The sequence below is a fragment of the Hyalella azteca genome, unplaced genomic scaffold (assembly GCF_000764305.2).
Source record: "Hyalella azteca isolate HAZT.00-mixed unplaced genomic scaffold, Hazt_2.0.2 contig6892, whole genome shotgun sequence".
In the NCBI taxonomy this organism is placed as follows: domain Eukaryota; kingdom Metazoa; phylum Arthropoda; class Malacostraca; order Amphipoda; family Hyalellidae; genus Hyalella; species Hyalella azteca.
Genome location: NW_025937033.1, coordinates 79,410 through 101,755, shown reverse-complemented (window position 1 = coordinate 101,755; position 22,346 = coordinate 79,410). Strand labels below are relative to the sequence as shown.

Genomic DNA, 22,346 nt, shown 5'->3' with positions numbered 1-22,346 from the left:
ATATCCCGAAATAGTTTTTAAACCGCTAGAGACATGAATGTGTTTTCTCGTTTGTTCCAGTCGATTCATTGTGACTAAAGTGAACACCGAGCAGAATTGTTTAATGCCCTTGATGGATGGGCTTAATACTATAAAAGATTCCATAGTGTCACCATGATGGGTGAATATAGAACATTCTTCAAACTAAACCAATTGCACGCTTAATGCGCTGTTTGGTGCGAGTATAATGACGTGGACTTTTGTCTAATTTCGATTTTTTGGGCTGGAGTGGGGCAATTAAAACATACAGATGCTTTCCATGCGACCATGCACAGCGCGGCTATCGCTAGAGAAGGACATTGATCAAGTATCCTTACCCAACATGACGTGTAAATTGCTTCAGTATTATCTTCTATCATATAAGATAATGGTTAGATTCACGGTAAATAGGATACCACACTATAAGCTTTTTCATAAAATGATTTCACTGTACCTGGCGGATAATGCATTGCATTTTATGTTCAAGCGACTATATTCGTGCACCCATGCTTGAATTATTATATTTGAATTAATTATTGGCACTAGTTGTCGTGGTTGAACTAGTAAAAAACTATTGAATTAAGTCAACCAAGGTGCGTGTATATTACACATTACATTATTTCACCCAAGGTGCGTGTATTTAAATCACTTGTTTGCTTAAATCGCAAGTTAACCGGGAATTTAAAAGCAAAAACAATACCACAAAAATTCACCATATCTTAATAAGAGAAAACGTACACGTTAAAGATGCGTGTAATTGTACAGTGGGCCTCCAGTTCCGCGACTATAGTGGAATATGATTATTTAGATTTTTTCTAATCATCACTTCATTTCGTTTTACTTACCCGGCTCTGAAGATTTATTAAAATTTTAAAATCTTTTGCACCATTTTCGAACCATGAAGAAATAAAACCAGCAAAAATTGTCACAGAAATTAATTGTAATACCCAGTGAATATTCATGAAAACTTCGAGGATAACAAAATAATGTATGCCGATATTTTTCATATTTATCGCAGCAACTAATGCTCTTTTGGAATTGTAAAAATTATTTTCATTGGGACTTTAAAATTCAAAATTAAATTTAAAAATAAAATGTGGAAAATTTAAAATTTTTCATACATAGATAAAATTGAACTGTTTCATGACTGTAAAACGAATATTTACTTGATAAATTATCTAAATGAATTTTTATAAATAAATTTGAATTTGTGGAACACATTTAGAGAAATTATTTGGCTATCAGACGTCTTATCTTAATCAATTTATAAAAACTGCAGAATATTCGATTAATAAATTAATAAAAAAATTATGTGTTATCTCTTTCCCCATTAGGAACCTACGATAAGACGTCTGATACATATCTAAACATATATTGTTAACATATTTTGTTGTATCGCTTTATTATAACGAAGATTTAAGATACCGCTGAATTGAGTTCCAAGTGTCCAATTTCAAAAATAAAATAAAAGTCCTTGTAGCAGCAATACTCTATTTCCTTGGCAGTGAATAAGCGGAGCTGATATTGAATGAATGATATAACAGTAAAGCCTATGTTACAGAGCAACTCCTCCATCTTGGCTAAAGCAATAGCCTTCCTCTGTAGGCCTTGAGATAATTGCTAGCATTTATTTATTGTAATGCAGAGGCATTTTCATGGTCTAGGCTGATGCACTTCCGGGAATACAGAGACTCAGAAGTTATAACGTCTGCTTTATAAATGAGAAACGCTAATGGATACAATTATGAGGTTATACTGCTAATGAATTAATGCGTTGATTTACTGATGTTTATTTAGTTTTGAAATGATTGCAAAATTTCTTAAACGAATTGTGGTGAAGTTATATTTGTTGAAAAATATTGCATGACTCATACAAATGAAACATATTATATATGACCAAAAACCAATCGATGCCTATGAATATTAAATTTTTAGAAAAATAATTGCTTCAGATAATAATTTCAATAGGAAATTAATCGAAATCTCTTATTTTTTGGATTTTTAAGATTCGAATTTTAGATTGTGAAATCCTAACAGACCGTAAAATTAGTCTAGTATCATGCAAAAGCACCGCTGATCAGTCATTTAACTATGGTTCTGAGATTCAAAACATTATTTCGCTCCGAAAATTCATAAAAATTCGTAGGAAAGCTCGAACGTATTCAAATTGAAGATTGCTAAAATATGATAAAATATATTTACATGCTGTCAACAATCATCGGAAAATTATTTTTCTTGTTACTGAACCCCTGACTGAATAGTTTCCAAAAAATTACTATTGCCCTATGGCAAGAATTATCGAGACTTGACCGAGTTCTGGCAAGTCTTGGAATGAGGGACGTTTTACGTACATGTTCGTATATATAAGAAGAACGTCGTTTATGCGTATGGTTGTATACATAAAAAGAACGTCGTTTATGTATATGTTCGTAGCTATAAAACGAACGTCGTTTTATGTATAGGTTCGTATGTATATAGGGAACGTCGTTTTATGTATATGTTCATAGCTATAAAAGAACGTCACTTTATGTATATGTTCCTATAGATAAAAGGAACGTCGTTTTATGTATGTGTTCGTATGTATGAAAAGAACGTCATTTCGTGCATATGTTGCTATTTATAAAAAATATTACTCGGTACTCACTGCAGTGGGTGACAGAGAGCGCATTTCTCGTCGACGAAAACGTGAAGTCACGGACAGACGGACAGACGGACGGACAGACGGACATGGCTAGCACAATAGTGCATTTTTTCCATAAATGAGAAAATGCGATAAAAAGAACGTCGTTTCATGTATATGTTGGTATATATAAAATAATAACTCGGTTTATGCATTTGAAGGTCATTTTACAAGCCGATGATAGAAACCCAAGATGCTTAGCGATGATGTTATGGAGATGCTGATCGAAAAAATCTCCAATGAAACCATTGGGATTTTGAAAGGGGGGCCTTCACTGTTCAAGGCGAAAGCATATAATACATGTTTTGCTTACGATCTTTTGTTTTCGCGTGGTCAATATCCTCGATCCAATATGTTACATCATAAGTTATTGATGTATTATGCTGTTATGTAATGTAATAAGTTATTATAGGATAAGGATTGATGAAATAGGAGCAAAGTCTGTATATTTATATTATCAACATTCAGAGGTCCATAGAAATCAACTTGGGCGCATGGCTGAAATTACTTTTATATTACACTGAAGTAACACATGTAAGACATTGTGGAGAACTTAAAACAACTTTTGCTTGGCAAGTGACAATACTTGAATGAAATTTCAAGTTTTTAGAGTCGTGCCATCTGGATTTTGTAGCGGCTTTTCGTGACCAACAACTTAAAAGTGTACAGAAGTTTTTACAGTTTATCGCTTGTATTTCACAAGTTTTGTCCAGTGTCAAAATTTCTATTTTTGGATGCGCCCGAAAATGCTGAAAAGTTTTGATTTATCAAGATTTTCAGATACCTCAAAACTCGTTAACTATCACGGAGATAAATCTTTGGAAGTCCGGCTCCAAGAAGTTAATTACGGGTTTCATTGACAGAAGAGACTAGATACAAAACTTTGCCATGGGAGAAGCCTTCATAAGAACAATCACGAAAGTTCACTGATCATATGTTAGCAGACACATAGTTATTTTCTGAATTTACTTGATGATGATGTTAAATTATAAATACAAACAGAAGGTTAAGCAGCACGCTAGTTAATCGGCATCTATTTGAAGAATATTATCCACTATCCACGCTTTTTATCCCTTCACCACGAAGATTTTACACTTTATGCAACTTACATCGAGTAAACCCGATATTTTTCGGATGGACCAAATGATTGAAACAACGAAGTGTTTCATCCTCATGTTTTAACACTTCGAGGTGTTGAGGTGTTAAAACCTCATGTTTTAACACCTCATGTTTTAACGCTTCATGTTTTAACACTTTTAAAGAAACCCTTTTCCAAAAGAAGAAAAACTTCCCAATTTTTTCTCTGTTGAAATGTCATTGATGTTGGAAGTGTCAATAATTATTTGTATTTTGATTAGGGTCTTACAATAATAATGAACTATGGTGCATCAACAGGTTATTTGTACCATTTAAACACGATATCAGTCTGGTATAATTAAGACTGAGTATTATTTGTTTTGCGTCACACTACTGAACTTGATCAATCTTCATCTGAATCATGCCTTTTATTATGATGTAAAGCATTGTAATAAGAATTACGATATTAATTCCACGAATTTAAATAATGTAGACTCACCGAATTAAATCTATGCAATTCAAAAATATTTCAGCTGTATTTGTATCAGCCTGGTAGTTGAAGACTGTTGAATTACCAAGGTCAAAAAATGTTATCGAGGAAAACGAATAAGCAGGAAAAATTATACAAGAGACTCCACAAAACTTGCGAGGATTTTAAAATTGCAGAAATTGTTTTCCGGTGATGGTAGCGAACAAAAAATCGAAGCTTACAGGAATTGTTCTTCGGGCAATCCAAATTTGGCAATCAGGAGCTAAGATGCCTTGAGAACGTGATGAACTGTACTAAAAAATCTCACGGGATATTCAAATAATCATGCAGGGGGATTTTAATCGTCAGGAAAGCTAAGACACTCAGTGCGAAAATAAGAAAAATTGTATTGAATGCGATAATGTGAAGCACTCGCACTGTAAGAAAAATCACAGTTAAATAGTCTCATCGGTATTCTAGTAGCCGGCCGACACGTAAAAAGAAACACTGTATGGCCAATTTTATTTAAATTTAACGCTAGAAACCCGTACAACACTTGAAAATAACGGATGAACGATCACAACGAAAATACAACTGTCACAAGAACGCCAATGAGACAATTTTTGCCGTTTTTTTCGAAATGTGAAATTACGTAAGGTAGCCGATGAATTCGCCTGACATGTCATATAAAAACACGAATGTGGCCCATGATCTAATATTGCCCGAACATATGATGCCACTCAGTGGCTGAATGTAGTCCATGGACCAATCAATCTTACGATCGCAGCAATCATTGTTATTGCCTACGACGCCTTCGAGCTACAGAATGAGCCTCCTCAGCCAGAAGACTGGGTAACGAAATTAGTCTCGTGCACATATTGAAGTAATGGAGTAATAAGTTGTGGAGTAATTGAACACAGCGATCAAAAATTTTTTCATTTGATCGAATGCATTTTTATTCTATGACGTCAGGCATTAAATTAAGTCATATGCAGTTGGGTACATGTTTATTGCAAGGATTTTAGTTTATACGAATTTAGGAGAGTGCTCAATGCATCAACGAAAATAACTAAACTACGCATTTCAAGTTCGATTTTTCTGTGTTGAAGTAATTTCAGTAAAACCTCTTTTTTAATGTGACTATGCCAGTATTTTATAAAATAGAACAGGATGGGGAAGGAAATTATTCACAAAATTTTGTGCGTAGTCGTGTTTCTGAAAAATATAAAGTCTTAAAGGAATAGAAAAATATGCATACATATATATTGAAATTTTTTAAAAGCATCCGTCGCGCAATCATTGATTCCTATCTACTTTATTCGAAAACAAATTAATACCTTAGGTATTATTGAACATAACTTTCAAACCAATAAACAGCGAAAAACATGGTTGTTGACGCAGCTGAGCTTCATCCTTCGTTTTAATAATACCGTGCTTGAAAATATTTTTCTTGGAAATATTGCAACCCCGACGTGACACGCACATCTCGTTGATAATAAGCTGCTGATCAACGGTACTGAAGCGAATAAGTCTTATTTATGAATTTTCCTATTGTTCATTATTTATAAACTTATTAATTAAAGTATGTAAATCAGAGCTTCGATCACAGCCACAGGGAAACTGAATCTAATTTTAAACGAACGAGAGGAATAATAATTAAGGTATAAACTGGTATATGGTATTTAATATTATTCAGATATTATTTTTAGAAAAATATCGTTATTAATAGTGTGGATAATTAGCAGCTTTCTAAATAGTTTAAATATCAAGGGTATAAATATTTCTGAAAGACTTGAAATAGTGCAATTAAAATATTAATTTAAATTGTTAACTGCTGGAAAATATAAACACAAATATTGTCATCAAAAAATCAGTGGACACTTGAACGAAACGATTTGTTGGAAACTAACAAGCAATTATGGTCCCATTATTCGAACGTTGATTGCATCAAAGTCTAGAGACACGCGTTAACGCTTGGGTGTTTGGCTTCGTCGGGTGAGTTTCAGCTTTAATTTGAATATAATGTAAAAGAAAATAATAGGATTTAGTTTTGTGAAGGCGTAACCCAGTTTTATCTAACTTTAACTTCACAATAGGTTAAAAAATATAACTCAGTACTCACTGCAGTGAGTGACAGAGAGCGCATTTTCTCGTCGACGAAAACTTGAGGTCACGGACGGACAGATGGACGGACAGACAGACAGACGGGCATGGCGAGCACAATAGTGCATTTTTTCCCTAAATTGGAAAATGCGCTAAAAATGATGAAATTTAAGCTTACACATATTCTATGCAAGAGATAAGGATGCTGCTACTTACCGAAAAATCGTTCAAAAACATACAAACAGCATTAATTTTGGAATAAAATGTTCCTTAGCGAAGAAGGAAATTGAAGGATTCAGCAAATTAAACCTATCGTACTGTTTGAATTTTCTCGAATTCATCTTCACAAGAAGCTTGACTATACCCTTTAAGTTCGTGTTACCAATTTTACAAAATTAGTTATTGTGAAATTATATGCCATTTCTGTTTTCAAAATTGAATAAAGTCTACTTCACTGCTCGATATCCGATACAATTACTTACGGTATATGGAAAATATATGTCCAGTGCATGGTTACAGTTCAGCGTACCAAGATTGGCGCAGAGAGGCGCGGGTTCGATCCCAGCTCTGTGCGCCAGTTTCTGGTCAGAATCGGCAAGGAGGCCGGGCGTTTAAGCACAGCAGAACTGTAGCAGTGAGTTGCGTGTTCGAGACCGCAACAAGCTGTGAATGTTCTGTGATGTTGAGAATCGGCGACAGGCCTACGGCCTAATAACGCTGAAACCGCTTTTATTATTATTACTACTATTATTTAAGTGAATTTTTATTTTCAGGTTGTGTGGTCAGCAAAGCAACTTGATGATCCTGGACGGCCTGCTCAGTACTTACGACAGGCGAGCAACTCCATCCAACTACCTCAGTGAGTTACGCTACTTGTCATATTACATATATAATCTTTATTCATTCCGCTAAATGATTGTTATACTTCCCGTTACCTGTCTCTCAGTATGCTACGCTACTTATCAAATTACACATATAATTTTCATTGATTCTGCTAAATGAATGTTGCACTTCTGGTTAATTATTGCTAAAGCTTTTCTACCCCGGTCTTTCAAATTGAAAAAAAGTTCCAGCAGAAATTTTCCAGAATTGACGAACATCACTCATCATATTTTGTAATATAATCGCGATTATTTCGAACAGCTTCTTTATCATAAATGATGGCTTTTCGAACATACATATTCAGCAATCACAGAACTGATGCCCATCCGAAGATCAAAGTCCCGAACATTTGATTACGTTTGGTTTCCGTCGGTAAAAATTAAAGGCATTCGCTGGAGCGCTCTGTGCTCTTGATAGGAGCATTTGTCAGGGCCAATTTATTTAGTTCTACAATCGACTTCCACCGTCTGTTTAATTTCCGAAAACAAGATTAACGCAAATTGAGCCAGCAAATTGAGCCTAGTCAGATGCCACATACGAGTATATGCTCATAAATGCAAGAGAATAAAGGGCTGGAAAATATTTGGAAAATTTTTAATTAATATCGTATATGTTTGAGTGATAAGTTAACAACAGCTGTACCGGTCCCTTCCTCACTTCGGTTCAATTCGGTAAAATTCTCATAAATAACTGAAATTGTATTCCATCATACTAGCTGTACATTAAATTTTTCTAATGCGTTGGCGACTTCATAAATCCAATTCAATAATAATTCAACATAAATCTAGTTTCATAGCGTAATTTCTATCTTAGAGCTATAGCAAACCCATATAAAGCTCAAGTTTCTATCTCAAAGCTTCATTTCGAGCCCTTATAATCCTCAAATTTTAATCTTAAAACTTCAGTTCGAGCCCTTATAATCCTCAAGTTTCAATCTGAAAACTTCAGTTCGAGCCCTTATAAAGCTCAAGTTTCTATCTTAAAGCTTAATTTAGAGCCATTTTAAAGATATAGTTTCTATCTTAAAGCTCTATTTCGAGCCCTTATAAACGTCAAGTTTCTATCTTAAAGCTTCATTTAGAACCCATATAAACCTCAAGTTCTATCTTAAAGATTTATTTAGAGCCCTTATAAACCTTAAGTTCCTAGCTTAAAGTTTCATTTAGAGCCCTTATGAACCTCAAGTTCCTATCTTAAAACTCGATAGCTTGTAAGCTCGAATTTCCGTCTTATAGCTATATCGGGCATTTATATACAGTGGACCTTCACAAAGCCTAATATCGAGTAATATCTTAAAGTATTACAGCATTCCCTGACAAGGTTTAAGTCCCAATCTTGAAGTTTAAAAACCTGACCTTATAAGTCTCAAGTTACCATCTTAAAACTAGATGGTTCAGCCTTCAGCAAATAATTTTGACGCTCGACATTTTGAATAATTTTGAATACTCGAATACCTTCAAATCCTAAATTATGAATACCTAAAGATTTATGTTAGAGTTCATAAACCTTTCATTGGATGCGGGAAAAATAATTATCTTTAGCGTACATGCAAACTAGCAGCTTATGCGATAAAGTTAGTTATATTTTGACAAAGCCATTAAATAGGCGGTTTGAATATCTAAAAAACTTAATAACGCTTACGTGGGCGGGATTATTGCGTAATTACACTTTTGATTAAGGGATACTATAATAATTTCAAAGAAAAACTAACAATTCACTCTAAATTCGAGCCTCAATTAACCCGGAATCTGTCAACTTCACTGGATGTATACATGACAAATGACGTGTTATTCGTACGAGGCATTATACGGCAGGCTTCTTAATTGAAGTAAAGCAAAACCAGGAGCATCGTAGAGGTTTCTATCCGTTTTGGCTACGTTAAATGCGTGAAAATATCAAATTATAGCTTCTTAAAATGTTCAAACTGGCTCGATGAAAAAGTGCGTTGATAACTAAGCAAGAAGTTTTGAAGTCTCATACGATGAATTCGGGATAATTTTTGACAGAATGAGCCATGAACGAAGCTAATTTTTTTGAGTAGCGAAATGTACAAATTAAAGTTTATCATCGCGTCTAATAGTCATGTAATTTAGAAAAGGTCATAATGAACTGGAAATTTTTGTATACGAATTGTCGCGCACTCGCTCATCCCTTTCAGGATTTTACATGATAAAAATTATATTTTTTTATTTACCTGCTCGTCATCGCAACACCATTGAAGTTGCGTTTGATTACGATTACTTTTATGGAGGAAAAAAAATCCAGAGTTTTTTCCAGACAAGACACGGAACGGAAATCGTCCAAACAGCGGGGAAAATTCAATTATAACATCGCAATCAGTTAATAGAAAGAATGATTTCATGAACTATTGACGTAGCAACTGATCTGCGTTTTAATTAATCAAACAACAAATAAAAAGTTGTGCGATAAATTAGCACAGTTTTCTTTATTTTTAACCTTTCCGTATCATGGGATGCCAATGAGTCGTCTATCTGCTTAAAATATTAAAGGTGAATGAGATGAGTGAATTAAATTTCCGGTCGCTCACGCATAGATATTTTTTGAATTGTGGGAAGAAAATAGAGAGGGACGAAATAATCAGGAAATGGTCGGAATTTATCGATAAATTTAGAAATATTTTAAATATTTTTCAGAATAATGAGTTAAATGGCTTCAATAAGTCATTCATTGTAACCTGTTTAAATACCAATGTAATTTCGGCTACAAAATAAATGCTAAGCACAAAGACAATGTATATTGTGTTCGATAGCCACCTAAAAATCCGCAAAAAAAATTGACAAATGACTTTATTCAGTTAGAAGTGAAAATTAATAAACAGACAGCGAATTCCCATTTCTTTGTCGAGAGTGAAATGTAGCATCCAGCCAGTTACACAACGCGTCTCTAGCAAATCGAAGCTCGCATTAAAAATGCGAAGCCATTGTTTTTAACTCTGAATATTTCTTGTTTTTTATCCATTTACCCCGAACTTTGAAGTTCATCAAAAGGAATCATTGGACAAGCCATTTTTATTGACTACATTTGAAAGATTTTGAATGCTGTGTTGGTCCGATCATTTTTCGAACAAAGTCAGGGACATTGAAAGCCCATCTCATTTGTTGAATTTTGGCTCAAATTTTGGGTCGTCAGATAATTTTTTAATTTGAATAATTGTTTTGGCTAAGTAAATTTTTTAGCGAGTATATCGAACAGCATAATTTCGGGAGCATTTACATGAAGCTTGTATCGGGAACAAAATGAGATGGCAAACTAGCGACGTGCACTTCACCTGACTTTCAGATGAAGTCTTTATTAAAATATTAAATGGGTGCTTCGAATTTTTCCCAGTACTTGAGACAGAAAGGGCCGATCGTTGCCTTTTTTCCATCCCCTGAAGCACTTGCCTTGAAATTCCGACGAGTAGTTGAAACAAAAGGGTTATAATGTCAGCTAAACAACAGTTGAAAGTAACTTCTAAATGATACAGAAAGGCTATTTATGAAAGCATTTTCTCCAAGTCAGGGCGTAATATACACTATAAGCTAAAACACTTCGGATCTGCAAGAGCTCCGCGCATTAGTAATTTCATGTATTTAATTATTCTGAAACAAAAATGGTTGATTAAAAATTATACCTAATTATTAAACTTCAACATTCAAATTGCGCTGGATTACAGACCATGACCTTCAACCAGGAATGGCTTGCTTTATTAATATAAAACAAGTACGTATATACGGACGGAATACAACAGAGCAAATTTGTTGACAAATATTGTTCGCTTGTGTTCAGTTCTCACAAAACTCACATTTGTTTTAAAAAATCTGATTGGATATTATTTTTAACTTATAACTTGAAATATATAGATATTATTTTTAAATGGATCATAGCAATGGGCAATTATTATTCAAGTAGAAATTAGTATTTTAATAAAAAACCCTATATACTAAAACCATTGTCACTCATTTATCAGGAAGTAAAAATCAGTTAAATCCTTCACTAAAATCTCTCCAATTAAATAAAACTCTAATTAAATGGCAGTAGTGCTCTTATCGGACAGCAACTATATTTTATAAATCCTAGGGGGAAATAATCAATATTATAATTTTTAATTCCGTGTAATCGTAAATTGAGAAACTATGATGTTAAATGCCTAGAATTAAGATTCTCTCTAGTCAGTTAAAATCCTCTCGTCAAGTGAATAAAATATCGTATAAAAATATTATATTTAATTTTCAAACGGATGCATATTTTCCATGTCGCGATTTACATATACATTATCCAAGAGTTTCTTCACATTATTTGATGTCAAGATCAGTCATGCTTTCCGTATTGGTTCTCATATCAACTAGTGAAGCTCCTCGTTTAATTTATCTTAGGTCAACACGCTGGAAACAATTGACAAATTAACATTTGTTTTCAACAACGGCGCAGTCAGTAATCAGTTGTCAGCTCTGAGACAATCATCATTAACAAACAAACCTGCAGAAAGGTGATAAATTACAGTGTTATGATAACTTCTGAAACTAGAATTTTGCTGATATATAAAAAGTGAGAAGTGTTTCGTTCTAATTTTCTCATTGGTGCTGACCAATGTATAAAAAAATCTCTATTTTTACATTTTCAATGAAAAATCCGCAGCAATTTTTCAGACGTTCAGCATAGTTTAAGAGTAATCATTTACCCGAGAAGCATGGCGATTTGTGCTTCAGCCTTTCACTTTGCGAGGAAAGCTTCAAAGCTCAGCCATTTCACAGTAAACCTACTTTGCAGAGCCTCATTCTGTGCAAACTTTCAATTCCGGGCAGTGGAAGAAAACACTTGGCTTCATTTACCGGATTGAAGCTCGACCGTCCCGAGATTTAACGTTAGCATGTGAAGAAATTCTGCCGATGCGAAACATTTTGAACTTACAACACGTGTCTTTGCCATCATCTTCAAAATTAGGTTTAGCTCTGTGGAATGTTTGAACAAATAATCGGTTACCTTCGGATATTTTTATTTCTAGTTTCCAAACTTTGTGTCTTAATTAAAATGCATTAATTTTTCTTAATAAAGGAAGTTGGTAGAAGCTGAATTGATCGATTTTTCGTCAGAATTTTTTTCACAAAAGCTCCGATGGTCATTGAGTTGATAAAAAGTGTTATTACATTAAAAGATATTTAATGTAACATTAAATATCTTTTGGTTGATGACATTAAAAGATATTTACACCTACAAATGGATCTTCTTTATATAAACTTAAATAATAATCATACAGACAGACCTCCAAAACTTCATGCATGTAAGCCGTGAGTTCAATTTCCAAGCACTGATCAGCAAATAGTAAAGCCGGGCGAAAATTTTGGCCCATCATAAAGGATGCTATCTGACCAAAATATTGACATTCAACCGAACACGTACTGGAAAACATCCCATTTTACGCGCCCTGCCAGCTGGGCCATAATAGATGGGGCGGCATTCGGAATCTTGAACAGTTGCAGCTTCACAAAAACTTACATTTTCGAATGGAATATACGGTAAAATCATTCATTTTTATCATGCATTATATATTATTAAAAATTATTTTATTTGGTAGAAAATTTCAAGTAAGAAGAATATGTCAATGAAGTTGAATCCATGAAAAGATGTAGGATGATTCTTCATTGAACGCAGGCATTTATTGTCCAGAAACGTATGAAAAAATTATTTTTGCCATGACTTATGGATGCAAATTCATAGATTAATTTCGGTGCATGTATAATGAAAAAAAACTTTCATGCAATTTTTTTCCCTGGGAACGAGTTATTATGAAATGCTGGAAATTCAGTAAAGCCATTTAATTAATGGGACACTAGAATTCATCATGACATATGGCAAATATTTTGTTTTCAAATAACGCTATCAGACATATTGACGGATAGATTCTACACCTGAAATTTGTAAGGCATGAGACCCCAAGAGACCGGCTGCCTTTCTCCCCGATTGTTATTTTTTTTTAGATATTCCCACGCCAAATGAGACTTAACGGTTTTGTTAATATTGTGAGTGTGTTTTTTATTTATTTATCCTTTTGTTTTGCATTACTCATATGTATTTCAATTGTATACCACGACCCACAGATATTTTCTGTTTTTTTTTTTTTTTTTGCATGGTGGTTTTGTTTCGTATCCTGAGTAACAGCACAACTACTCCTTTTCTTATTATATATTTCTTATTCATATTATTTACTGTATTTAGATCTTCAAGGACGATGGCGCCATTTCATTACTCATCAGGCCCTTCTGATTTTTTAAAACTTTTTCATTTAGTTATTAACGCATTTTCCAAATTATTTTAAAAATGCACTATTGTGCTCGCCATGTCCGTCTGTCTATCTGTCTGTCTGTCTATCTGCCTGTCTGTCTGTCTGTCTATCTTTCCGTCTGTCCGTCCGTCTGTCCGTGACCTCAAGTTTTCGTCGACGAGAAAATGCGCTCTCTGTCACTCACTGCAGTGAGTACTGAGTTATATTTTTGTTATTTATGCTCAATGGAGATTAACTAAGATATCTAGATCTTCGTTTTTTGTGATTGACTTTCCAAGTTTCGACTTTACCAGGAACTCTCGCAGGTTCTTCTGTCGTTTGTTGGAGATCATTGGCGGTGTCGAGGATGCAGAAGGATTGCTGATATATACCTTCACTCATTGGAGAGAATTTTTGTACACCAAATTCCCAAACTGATTATGTATCGGAGATACAAAAATGACATTTTTATCCTGAGTAAAGCAGAAGTTAAGGATCTCAAAAGCTTTCTGGAAAAAATAAACAAAATTAACGAGTCTCTAAAATTCACAATTTAAATCCGCAGTCATGAGCTTAATTGTCTGGATCACACAATATGTAAAGGGGAAAACTTCCGTACGAACGGAATGCTGGACACCAAAACTTACTTCAAACCTACTGAAACTTTCCAATATATTCAGGCCTCAAGCGCGCATGCCTCATTTTGTTTGAAAGGTTTTGTGAAGGGCGAAATATTAAGGCACAAACGGAATTGCAACAATGTTCCGGAATGTATGAAAACTACTATTATTTTCTATAAATACCTGAGACAAAGAGGTTGCAGCAAAACGCTGGTTTTGGAACAACTGAAGGAGGCTCTGAGCGGAAAAAACCAAATCAGAAAAGTCAAAACGACGCAACCTGTTCTTTAAAATAAAATATAACCCGCAAACATCTATAAATGACTTGAGGTGAGCTCTGTGTAAACACTGGCACCAGATCTATGGAGAGGAATATCTTCGATCACTTTTCCCGACACCGCCAATGATCTTCTATAAACAACATAAGAACCTGCGTGAGTTCCTGGTAAAGTCGAAACTTGGAAAACCAATCACAAAAAGCGAAGATCTAGATATCTTGGTTAATCTCCTTTGAGCATAAATAACAAGAACTAAATGAAAAAGTATCTAAAAATTAAAAGGGCCTGATGAGTAATGAAATGGTGCCATCGTCCTTGAAGATCTAAATACAGAAAATAATAAGAAAGATAAATGATATAAAAAAAGGAGTTGTTGTGATGTTACTCAGGATACGAAACAAAACTACCAGGCAAAAAAAAAAACAGAAAATATCTGTGGGTCGTGGTATACAATTGAAATGCATCAGAGTAACGCAAAACAAAAAGGACAAATGAATAAAAAAACGCGCACATAATATTAACGAAACCGTTAAGCCTCATTTGGCGTGGAAATATCTAAAAATAACAATCGGGGAGAAAGGCAGCTGGTCTCTGGGGTCTCATGCCTTACAAACAAGATGCTACATCTATAGAAATATAATTCAATCTATATCATCGTGCATCTGGTGGCCCAAATGAGGGCGGATGAACGATAATCAGAGGCGGCGATCCATCATAGCCTGGGACTGCTATGTCTCAAACAAGTACCAATAAGATACCAAGAAGATATTGTTATATAGTGTAACTCTCAAAGTAGTAGTGCTTGGGCTCAGACCTAAAGCATTTTCGTGTCCCTCAGGTACAGTAAAAAATGTCGTCACCTGCTAACATCTCCCCGAGAAAATGTCACCCATGCACTCTTTGCTCTCAGAGCAATCGGTAAAAATTGAGCAACAGATGAGCTGTAGTCTCGNATGTGTATAAGAGACAGCTATAATGCTTTTATAATATACGTAAGAACAAATACTCCTCACTACGGTTCAAGCAACTTGTTTATTCCGGTTGGAATACTTGGACTTCCAAGTTTTGCTTCAGCTACATTGATAGGTTGGCCATGGGCTCCGCTAATTGGCATTGTGGAAACCGGGCTCTCAGGGGACTGTTGCTCTTGAAGTCGCAGCAGTCATCCCTTTGAGCGAAGAGAATGCGGGGAATGCTGAATTATTCTCCCTTGCTCCATTTTGCTGCTATGTCGATGACATAATTTATAATTTTATTTGCAAAAATTTTACTGGATTTATAGAGTACCAGTGCATTAAAATCTAAGTAGCTTGCATGCCAACCTCCAAAAATTTTTGGCAGACCGTGAAGCCAGATGCCTGACGTGTTTGAAATACTATTGATTAGTAAAAAATATTGTTGAAGTTTGTGAGTATGACTTACTCAGCAATATTGACCATGCAGATACAGTTGCCTCAATTAACTGTTAATTGTTAACAGTTGCCTTAATAGGATGAACTGTACGTTGATACAAACATTTATGATCGCTGCAGATGAGGACAGCATCTGAAATTATCCTCCTCAGCTCAAGCATTGACGAAGACGGACTGATAAAATAATCGATGGAGCTAATGTGATCGATCCAATTTTCTCAGCATTCATTTTGTACCTTTAGTCTTTATGTAAATACTAGGGCTAATATTTGCCTTGTAACAATATGCAAAATCTGGTGGCAAACCTCGAGCAAACACTAATACGAAGCGTTCCCCCAATTTTTCTTTCGTTACCCCGGAAGTATTGTAGAGCTCCTGCTTAAGCTTCAAAGTTCCTCATTAAGCTCCATAACCTACTAATGTAAGATTTTTGAAGTGGAAGAAAATGTTGGGCCTAAATGGCAGTTAGGAAGTAAGCTCACATGCAGCTGAGATTTCGTCTCTTATTCCGACCCAGTTGAGCGGTATTTTGAATACCAAATGACCTGTACAATCACAATAAATCAATGTTGCCACAATGCGCGATGAAGCTGACGAAGTTAACTTTGGTCGTGACTAATATCATCTAAAAAGTCTTCAAAGTACAAATAAATGGATTCTGTAATACGATACTACAAAGTTTTCCTCCAATCATGAGGGAAATCAAGGTTTATGAGTGTACTGCTTTCAGGTCATCAAGGAAAAACATATCCGTTTGTGACAAAGCACAACTCCTGATTGCTCACGTCATATTTGGTTTCGCGAAGCATTTTAAGTCAAAATAATGAAAATATACATATATAGTTGTAATATGTATTACCTTCATGCTCAGTCTAACTAGGTTAGCGTTTTATTCTGTCCGTCCGTGACTTAATGTTTTCGTCGACGATAAAATGCGCTCTCTGTCACTCACTGCTATAAGTAATGAGTTATATTTTTTTAATATTAACTAGTATCGGTCTACCGCCAGCAAAGTAGTATCATTAGTAGTCAGAACGTCTCTATAGCAGTCGCGTCTGCTGCTTATCTCTTTTCCACGGCAGCTCGGCGGGCTCTTCTTAGCTCAGGTCTATGATTAGCGACGTCCGGTGCTTCTCGCTTCAGCTCCTTCCCTAACAAAATTTAGAGTCGCCCCAGCTTCTGGTAATCCAAATCTGAAGCTGCCGCGTCTGTAAATTTTCAGTTCGAATTGTTACTCAGGTCACGATCAGTCGCTTCTGCGAATTCTGTATAGGCCTTGCGGCTTCTTGTGATGTTTGAGCTTGAGCCTGACTGCGGTCCTCTAAGGAATTATTGCATTCTTTGAGACAAACATACGGCTTCTATTCGTTCTTTGTTCTTCACCTGAATGTCTTTTTATTTTAGCATTTAATGATTACGTCTTTTTAACGTGATTTCCAGTCAATTAATTACACTGTTATATATTGTTGAGTTTACTGTACCTGCGTGCACTGTATTAAAATCTTTCATCTCAAATTATCTCAAGCTTTTCAAAACGTAACTTTTACCCAATTTTTAGCATTGTACTTTGAGAGCAAATCATTTGTTGAAGTCACAATGTTATCAAATTAATGCTGAATTGACATGGTATAGTGTAAGGACTTCAATAATTTCTGTAATAAATTTATTAATTGATGTGAGCATGTTAATTTCTACACTTTTGCTCCATATTAGCTTGGTTATACAGCACATTTGGCTTGTTAGGCTTGTTTAATTACCTGCGCATGACGGAAAAATGCATTATTTCATTTCGAAAAAATAAATCCATTCAAATAAAGTTCAGATACAGTTAATCATTCAAAACATTGTGTGCCTGTGGATTGCTGTGGTCCCTGCGTAGTCGGGACTGAAGTAACTATTAACAGTAATGACAGAGCGTTCCAGGGCCCATACTTTCAAAAAAAGTTAAGAGATCGTAAGCTCATCAGCCAATCATTGACGGCCTTTTAAGCAAAATCCACCAATCGTAGACAAGAAAATAGAGCGTGAGTACTTACGTTCACTTAGCGAATTTTTGAAGTATGCCCCCAGGTCTCCGCCGCCAGAACCTGGAACAGTCTGCCGGCTTCCGTAACAGCGGCCCTTTTGTTGAAGGTGTTTCGTCGACGCCTATAAAAGCGGAACTATTTCGTAAAACTTATAAATCATGTGCTTGGTCATTTTTATCCGTTCTCATCCTTTCTCGTGTCTTTTGAATTTGCCCCTTGCTTCTCGTATTAAACTTATGTGTAACTCGCCCACGAAGTTCGTTTGAACCAGACACCACGAGAACTGCTTCGTAGAATAATAAACATTTATTTTATAATATATTCTCTATATTAATTTCTACATATAATGCGAACCTAGATACTGCCGCTGATTCAATAATAATTGACTTTAAATCCCTTATATTTTCTGCAAATAACGCAAACTGACTCTTAGTTCATGGATAATTGACAATTGAGCTTCGTTTCTTTTATTTTGTGCAGATAACGCCACGATGGTCGACTGCGAGCTCTACATTCGAAGCTTCGGGTCCATCGACCCAAACTCCATGGTGAGGAAAATTTTATTTAACTGTTTAATAAGATTCACTTGGAATGAACAATTCAATAATAAATGACCATGCCTAAAGAATTAAAAAAGAACATGTTATGAATTTTCACATGACACTGCGGTGGGTTGCAAGAAATTTATCTCCAAAATTGAAGCAAGAATTACTCGGAGCAAACATTAAATGAAGAGTTTACTAGATTTTTTTCCTTAATGAATCCGTGAAAATAAATTGTGTGCTGGAGTTGAGATGAACCTACCGATGGTTAGATTATGAAAAAAGGCCGATAAGGGCACTTAACCATATAAATATGGAACATACAATCGTAAAAATAAAACGTCCTTCAGCCGCAAATTCCATGGACTTAACTGCCAGTTTCTGAATACGTGGGATCAGCATTTTTATTCTATAGGAATCTGGGGTGAGGTCAGTCAGCCAAGTTTTTTAATATTTTTAATATACATAAAGGAACTTGACCGAACTTGACCTAATCCTTTCTAACTCTAACTGTAATTTTTTGTTCTAACTCTAACGTCCGGTGTTTCACAACGGTTCAATCAATTTGTTTATTCCGGTTGGAATACTTGGACTTACAAGTTTTGCTATATAGTTTTGCTTTTCTGAATCAGCCGTGAAATGCCGATTCTACATATTCGGAAACTTGTTGCCGATTCCATTGAATCGGCAATTTCGCGATTTCGGCACGACACATATATAACAAACAAGTGTTTAAAATACAGAATAGTACATTGTAAACACTCGTCAATCCAAAGACAGGCTCAAAAACGTAACCTGGAGTTGCTGGCAAGACGTAAACACATGACAGGCGAAAAGACGTCGGAAGAATTACTTGTTCTCTCAAGCCAAAAGAGCGTACGTAACTTTTTAAAGCATTTTTACACACTGCCTGAGTGTCCCCTAAGAAATAACTTTTTGTAAGTTTTGCAGTGTGCTGAAATTTTCTAGCCGGTAAATATTTCTTGAACCATAAAACTGAAATAATAATCTGTATCGTTTTTTGAAGGTCACTAAGAAATGAAATATTTTTGGAAAACATTCATCAAAGAATACAAAGAAAAAATTTATGACATTTATCAAGATATTTGCGTAAGTCGTATCTTGATAACTAGTTACCGAGATGAAAATGAACATGTCAGGTGAGACTCGTAATTCTCTAATTAATAATTTTAGGCTCGGTAAACAAGGTAGAATATGCAAATTGCAGTAACGAATGGTGAAGGGAAATAACCATTCAACTGCTCATTTATAACGCCACGCAATATTGTCAATCCTAATTGATTCTGATCAGATTATTCAGGTAACCGAATGATATATATTTATATATATATACCGATTCATTTGGTTCACAATAAATAAAATAATGTATTCGTCCAATCAATAAAACATTGTTATAACTCGTCGCTAATTCATCTCATATATTTATTTGTTGACTAAAAACTTATTACTTGAGCAGAATAATATTCTAATGCCCGTAATTCTACTAATGAGCTTAATTGTCCGGAAATTATTAGGTAATGTACACCGGTACCTATGAAATTCATCTCATTGTTGACTATTAAAATCCTCACATTTTATGTTTGTCACTTTTAATGAGCATAATTTTAAAGGATCAAATTTTTTCATTATACTAAAAACTTATTTGTCATCGACGTTTCGGCACTAATATAAAATTTATTGTAAGCCTGATATTAATTTTTATTGAACAAGATATCAAAGAGGCTCAAAGCTCTAAGCCGGATATAAGTATTAAAGCATTTAAATATAAAGCGAAATATTACTTATTGTTTGAGTGACTTGAATTACATACATTTATGAATGAGAAAATGATCAGCGTTCTTTCTTGAACAAAGAATACATGAATAATATAGCGAAGGATAACTTAACCGTTTTAACTAAGAGATGCCTGTGAAATATATCCTCTATATTCGCAACTTTCCCGATCTCATGACAGTGGTTATAAAACCAGGTATATTATTGGAACTTATATTTTCCAGATGAACTTCATTTAATAGTTCTGAAACTATAGTTTGAAACTTAAATTCACAGCTCATCTACAATAGCTGGCCTTTATATTAATAAATTATGCCGGCTCAATCACTTGAAACCATTTAAATTATAATGTCCTCGTAAAATTCCCTATAAAAATATTATTCGGCCGGAAGATCTGCAATAGCATTTGAAACCATACGGAATGGCTATGAAATAAGTTATACTCACAGTGAATTGTTTATTTCAGCTCCAACGTTAATCTCACTTTTACCTTCATTTGCATTGCATCATTTGGACAATGGCTAAAAGTATTCAGAAACCGTCGGAACAAATGACATGAATCTTTCAAAATTGAATATATCAAAGTTTTGAAATTATAATGTAGCGTTCAAATAAGATTCTTGGATTATTATAACATTAATCCAGAGTTGATATAATATAAGTAGGGCGGAGTGTCAGGGTTTGAATAAATTATAAAGGCCATCCGACGAATCGATGAGCGAACAAGGAGCGAGTTCTAACCAAGGAATTACTACAAATTTAATAAAAATAATTGTGTCTGGCATAAACTTAACCTAAGTATACGCAATTACCCAAGGTTAATGAGGGAAACAGTTGCCAACGAAACCGTGTTATTTCTAGTGGATTTGATACTGGTATTTTCTCTGACTCTGGAGTCTGACTTGAGTAAATTGAGTTGAGTTGCTTCAAGCTTTTCTATCTAGTCTTCAAACTTGGCAACAGGAGAGAAAACAAACCGGGCTTCAGAATGTTGATTCAAGCTTCCCCAAATGTACCAGTTGAAACGTTTAGATGATTTAGAAGTTATCTCTATTATCTAAAGATACAATGTAATCTGAGCCTACGACGCAGGTGGCTAAATGAGTATCCTGTACTCTAGAATAAATCATTTTAGTAAAAAACATATCAAGAATGACTAATGAGTAGATGTAGTTCAAAGGAATTGTACTATATGAACATGACTTTACGGTATTCATTCAATCTTAAAGCACATTATCACATTTCTCTGTATAGTTCAATCCTCACAAGTTACATGGTAAATCGGTATTATTTAATATAAGTGTCGGAACTTTGCTTCTAGGAATTCAGAAATAGCTTCATAGTACCATAACATCATGACCGTACTGTATTAATAAGGAATCTTGATCACAATTTGTGCGGTTAGTCAACCAAAACATCAAAACAAAGCATGCTCGCAGAATATCCTTGTTTACCATGCGCATGTTGCATTTATATCTTAAAAAAAATTATCATTCGAATTCAAAGGGTTTCAAGAATTTCAGTGTGGCCTGAAATTCGAAGGTAACAAGAAATTTTTAATGATACTAGGAAGTGCCTCGTAAAGCACAACAATTACGAATGAGCATTGCCAGGAATCATCCAGGAATCATTGCCAGGAATCATCCAGGAATCATTGTCAGGAATCATTCAGGAATCATTGTCAGGAATCATTCAAAGACGCTTAAACTATTCAAAAGCATTCAAGCTCGCTCGGAATTGCCAGGGATGTTTTGCAAACAGTTACATTGAGAGTTGTACGCCCGTTAGTACCTCGGCCAGTTCCATTATTTATGGCATTATCATTGATGAATGATTTTCGTGAATGCCGTTAAGTTTGCTTGATGAGTTCACGTGATATTTTTTATACCTTCTTCACATATGTTTATCAAGTATTTTTCATTTACTTTTTTCAGTATTTTCTTATTAAAAACAGAGCGCCATTAAAAAATTGCTATCCACCATGTGATTACTTCCCAAGTAAAAAATTGTATTTTGTGAAATTAACGATCGGTTGAGATCGGGGAATTGAAAACTGAAGTAGCAGTTATTAAACCCAAACTTCCCCAGAATCACAACAACTGACGTTTTAAATGAGTTCAGTGCCAATTATCGTCTTGAAGTGCTTGACATCTGAACTGGTTAGCCATGAAACGCGACAAGA

General features: G+C 34.8%; 1 protein-coding gene across 1 annotated transcript in view; it reads left to right on the top strand.

Annotated features, from left to right (window-relative positions):
• Window positions 1-22,346, top strand: part of LOC108682382 (glycine receptor subunit alpha-2) — a 69,843-nt gene that overhangs the window by 16,753 nt on the left and 30,744 nt on the right. Inside the window, exons 2-3 of the mRNA XM_018171537.2 lie at window positions 7,121-7,206; window positions 18,309-18,376. Coding sequence (XP_018027026.2) covers window positions 7,121-7,206; window positions 18,309-18,376 — 154 coding nt within the window. The remainder of the gene's footprint in view (window positions 1-7,120; window positions 7,207-18,308; window positions 18,377-22,346) is intronic.